We start from the raw sequence: 4,794 nt of genomic DNA, 5'->3' as shown, positions 1-4,794 counted from the left end.
TAAATTCAAAGAACCATCAATATGATCCTCCTATAAACAATTGATACGTTAACATACTAAGCCTATTTAAAAGATCATATTCTATTACTAAAATTGAGCAAATTAGTTTCTGTTTTTGCTTGCTACAAAATGACAAAAGAACCTATAGCTTCTATCTAAAAATCAAACAACTAATATTCTATATTCTATAAGTTACATGCAACCATCTTGATAATTTGTCATATAAGATGATATCACGTATATAGGAGTTAAAAGAAAACAAGTGCTTCACTATACCTATCATTAGACAAAAGTATTGAAAGGTCATGGATTTTTGTTCTACAACTGCAAGCTTAATAAGCCTTCGGCCTCAAAACACGTTGAGGCAGCTTAATAAGCCTTCGGCCTCAAAGCTCATTAAGGAGCAGCGCCGAGATTCGGCCCGATGTGTTGAATGACAGAACGAAGCCAAACACATTCTTTGCTGGTTTTATGGATCGCGAGGAGTTCGGAATGGTTGGATGAGATTGCTACAGTGATTTGCTTGACAGACCTCCAGGAGATGGCTGTACCACCGAATGTAAACACAAATCCGGTTTGTGATTTCTCGGTGTGGGGATCAGACCTGTAACCTGCATCTGAACAACCAATTAAGGTGGGAGACCCACCCTTCGGGAAATATAATCCCAGGTCTATATACCCTTGGAGGTGGCGCAGAAGATGCTTAACTCCATTCCAGTGGCGTTTTGTGGGCGCTGCACTGTATCTGGCTAGTAGGTTAACTGAAAACGCTATATCGGGACGCGTACAGTTAGCCAGATATAGTAGTGCTCCAATGGCACTGAGGTAAGGTACTTCAGGACCTAGCATTTCCTCCCCCTCTTCTAGCGGACGGAAGGGGTCATTCTTTACATCCAATGATCGAACAACCATTGGTGTACTAAGAGGATGACATTTATCCATTCGGAAATTTTTAAGTAATTTCCGTGTATATGTGGATTGGTGTAACAGGATACCACCCTTAAGGTGTTCGATCTGTAAGCCAAGACAATACTTTGTTTTGCCTAGGTCTTTCATTTCAAAAGTATTCTTAAGGCTTTCAGATATCCCAGCGATCTCTGCAGGAGATCCAATGAGATTTAAGTCGTCGACATAGACGACGACTATAATGAATCCTGTTCCTGATCTTTTTATAAAGATACACGGGCAGACTATATCATTTTTGAATCCTTGCATAGCAAGGAACTCACTTAGTCTGTTATACCACATTTTCCCCGATTGCTTAAGACCATATAATGATCTTTGAAGCCTAACAGAATAGACGTCCCGAGGTCTATCTGCTATCTCTGGTGGAATTTTATATCCTTCAGGGAGTTTCATATAGATATCTTTATCTATATTGCCATATAGATATGCAGTCACAACGTCCATGAGCTGCATTTCTAGGCCTTCCAGAGATGAGAGGCTTATTAGGAATCGGAAGGTATTCCCATCCATAACCGGAGAATATGTTTTTTCATAGTCTATTCCCGGTCTTTGGGAAAAACCTTGTGCTACAAGCCGTGCTTTGTAGCGCACAACCTCGTTGTGTTCATTTCTTTTTCTGATGAAGACCCACTTATATCCCACAGGTTTTACACCTTTAGGTGTTTGGACTACTGGTCCAAAGACTTCGCGTTTCAAGAGTGAGTCCAGCTCTACTCCTATTGCCTCGTTCCACTTTGGCCAATCATCTCTGTGTTTACATTCCGCTAGAGACCGTGGTTCGATGTCATCGTCGTATTCAGTGACATGAACGGCAATATCGAACGCAAAGTCGTCGTCGACGACTGTGCTTTTTCTGTCTAGTACCTCCTCAGTACATACAAAATTTAATGATGTTTCTCCTATTTGTTCCTCTTCAGGGGAATCTAGGAGTGGAGAGGAAGCTGGTCTGAGCTCAGTATCCTGTGTTGGGTTCATCTTTATTTCTCCAGGATTTTTTCTTTTACGAGGGACTTTGTCCTTCGAACCTGGTGGGCGTCCTCTTTTCAATTGAGGTACAGCCGTTTCTGCTGCCGGCGGATTGCATCCATCTTTGGGGATGTCAATCCTAGCTGGCGTGTTGATAGCAGGGACGTGTGATCTGATAATCTTCTGGTTATCAGTGAATTTATCCAGAAGTAAATGTATTGTATTCTGAAGATGAAGAATCTTTAGGATCTCATCTTCACATTGACTAGTACGCGGATCATAATGAGACAAAGTCTTGGTGTTCCAAGAAATGGTCTTAGAAGCATCAGGCTTCCTGGACTGTGTGCCAAGTTTAGGAAATGAATCCTCAACAAATTCACAATCATCAAGACGTGCTTTAAATGCGTCACCCGTCTGGGGTTCAAGGTATCTTATTATAGAGGGCGAATCAAACCCTATATAGATACCCAAACGACGCTGTGGACCCATTTTGGTCCTTTGTGGAGGAGCAATTGGGACGTAAACTGCACAACCAAACACTCTCAAATGTGAGATATTCGGAGGTGCACCATAAGCAAGCTGCATTGGTGACAAAATATGGCCACCAGAGGGTCGTATTCTGATAAGCGAAGCGGCATGCAATATGGCATGACCCCAAGCCTCAACAGGCAACTGTGATTGCATCAACAATGGACGAGCAATCCATTGCAATCTCTTAATTAGAGATTCTGCTAACCCGTTCTGGGTGTGAACATGTGCTACAGGATGTTCAACTTCGATGCCAGTTGCTAGGCAATAGTCTTGAAAGACTTGTGAAGTGAATTCTCCCGCATTATCAAGACGTAATTTCTTGATTTGATTATCGGGGAAATGAGCCCGCAACTTAATAATTTGTGCCAATAGCTTTGAAAAAGCTAAGTTGCGGGTGGACAAAAGGCACACGTAAGACCACTTGGTTGATGCATCTATAAGTACCATAAAGTACCTAAATGGTCCACTTGCGGGGTGAATAGGCCCACAAATATCGCCATGTATTCTCTCCAAGAAGCTAGGAGACTCTAATCCCACTTTCAGAAGGGAAGGTCTCGTGATCAGTTTACCTTGGAAACAAGATAGACATGAGTAATCACCCTTCTGAAGAATCTTCAGGTTCTTCAGGTTGTGTCCACTTGATTGGCTCATGATGCGGTGCATCATTGCTGATCCTGGGTGACCCAGTCTGTTATGCCAAAGTTTAAATTTCGTCGAAGAATGGCACTTCTGGTGCACAATCATGTTAGCTTCTACTGGTTGAATATATGTATGATAGAGACCCGACGGGAGTCCCTTGAATCGTTCTAAGATAGTTTTTAAACCATCTTTTTGATGAGTTACATACAAATACTCATCCTCATTTATATCATTGATTTCTAAGTGATATCCGTTTAAACGAATATCCTTGAAACTTATGAGGTTTCTATTAGATTTCGAAGAGAATAATGCATCTTTTATTATTAGTCTCGTTTTATTTGGGAGCAATATCATTGCTTCACCAAATCCTTCTATTATGTTAGATAGTCCCGAAATCGTAATTACGGGATTGTCATAATCATATAAGCTTTTGAAATAGCTTCTTTCGCGAAGTATTGTGTGCGTCGAGGCACTGTCCACAAGGCACTCACACTTCATCTATAACATGAATGCAATTTTTTAATCTAAAGAAAATAACTATCTTTATTGAAAAGTAAAGTGCATTACATGGAAAGTAAAGAAGTAAAGATGAAAGTACTATGAGAATTTAAATGCATATAAAGATAACATGGATCTAGTCTAGAAGATCATCCATTTCGATGTCATCAGCAGTGAACTGAGAAGACGGCTGCTTTTCCACCAGATTTGTTTCAACAGGAGACTTCAGGCTCGCTAGATACAGATCTTGGAGGTGTCGCGGAGTGCGACAGTTTCTGGACCAATGTCCAGTCATGCCACATCTGTTGTATTTATCCTCCCAAGTGTTCTTGGGAATGGACGTCAGCTCAGTTGTCTTCTTCTTCCACTTCTTCTTTCCCTCACTATTGCTGCTCTGGGGAGGGTTGTTTTTCTGGGGTGGACATCTGGCCTGCCACTTAGGGGCTTTCTCCTTGTTGAATTTACCCTTATGCTTTTTCTTCTGCTTCTGGGAAGAAAACATGTGAGCTTCGGGTGGTGGAGCTGAGCCTGCAGGGCGTAGGTTATGAGTGGCCTAAAGCAATTCTCTGTTTTGCTCCGCCATCTGAAGGGTGGAGTGCAATTCAGAATACTTTTTGAACTTTCGTTCGCGAACTGTTGCATGAGGATTGCATCCTTCTCGTGGAAGGATGTGTAAGTCTTCTCCAACATGCGTTCCTCCGAAACTTCTTCACCACACAACTTCAGGCGTGAGGTGATATTATGAAGTGCTGAGTTGTACTCAGCTACGGACTTAAAGTCCTGAAATCGGAGGTTTTCCCACTCATAACGTGCACGTGGGAGGATCACATCTTTCTGATGTTTGTATCGGTCCTAAAGTGCAGTCCACAATTCCTTTGGGTCCTCTACAGTCAGGTATTCGGCCTTCAGGGTCCGATCAATATGTCTCCTGATGTAGATAATGGCTTTCGCCTTATCTATATCAGAGACGATCACTGTAGTAGCAACCTCAGTATTATTTACAGCATTACACATAACAGTGGCCGGAGCCGGTGGAGCAGGAGTTGAAATTGTGGCTAATAAGCCCTGGGCACGTAAGTGGAACTTCAGGTCCACATGCCAACTCAAATAATTCTTGCTAGCAGCGTCAAGGACTTCGAAATCAACACTCGCTATTTTAGCCATTTTATCTATGCATTTGAAAGACATGAATTA

At 42.0% G+C, this 4,794-nt stretch overlaps 1 protein-coding gene across 1 annotated transcript; it reads right to left on the bottom strand.

The window, feature by feature from the left end:
- LOC109838997 lies at positions 3,737 to 4,290 on the bottom strand. The gene is made up of 2 exons (XM_020407429.1): positions 4,212 to 4,290; positions 3,737 to 4,128 (listed from the first exon to the last, which is right to left on the bottom strand). Exons 1-2 carry the CDS (start codon positions 4,288 to 4,290, stop codon positions 3,737 to 3,739), a joined length of 471 nt encoding a protein of 156 aa, XP_020263018.1.

Source organism: Asparagus officinalis, chromosome 4 (assembly GCF_001876935.1).
Source record: "Asparagus officinalis chromosome 4, Aspof.V1, whole genome shotgun sequence".
Taxonomy (NCBI): domain Eukaryota; kingdom Viridiplantae; phylum Streptophyta; class Magnoliopsida; order Asparagales; family Asparagaceae; genus Asparagus; species Asparagus officinalis.
The sequence above is the reverse complement of the archived record's forward strand: the minus strand, read 5'-3'. Positions and strand labels throughout refer to the sequence as shown.

Excerpts from the sequence above, each read along its gene's own strand:
- LOC109838997 (XM_020407429.1), bottom strand. The coding sequence starts at position 4,290 with ATGTTGGAGAAGACTTACACATCCTTCCACGAGAAGGATGCAATCCTC. Across the intron at positions 4,129-4,211 it reads CGCGAACGAAAGTTCAAAAA|GCTCAGCTCCACCACCCGAA; the intron begins GTATTCTGAATT and ends TACGCCCTGCAG.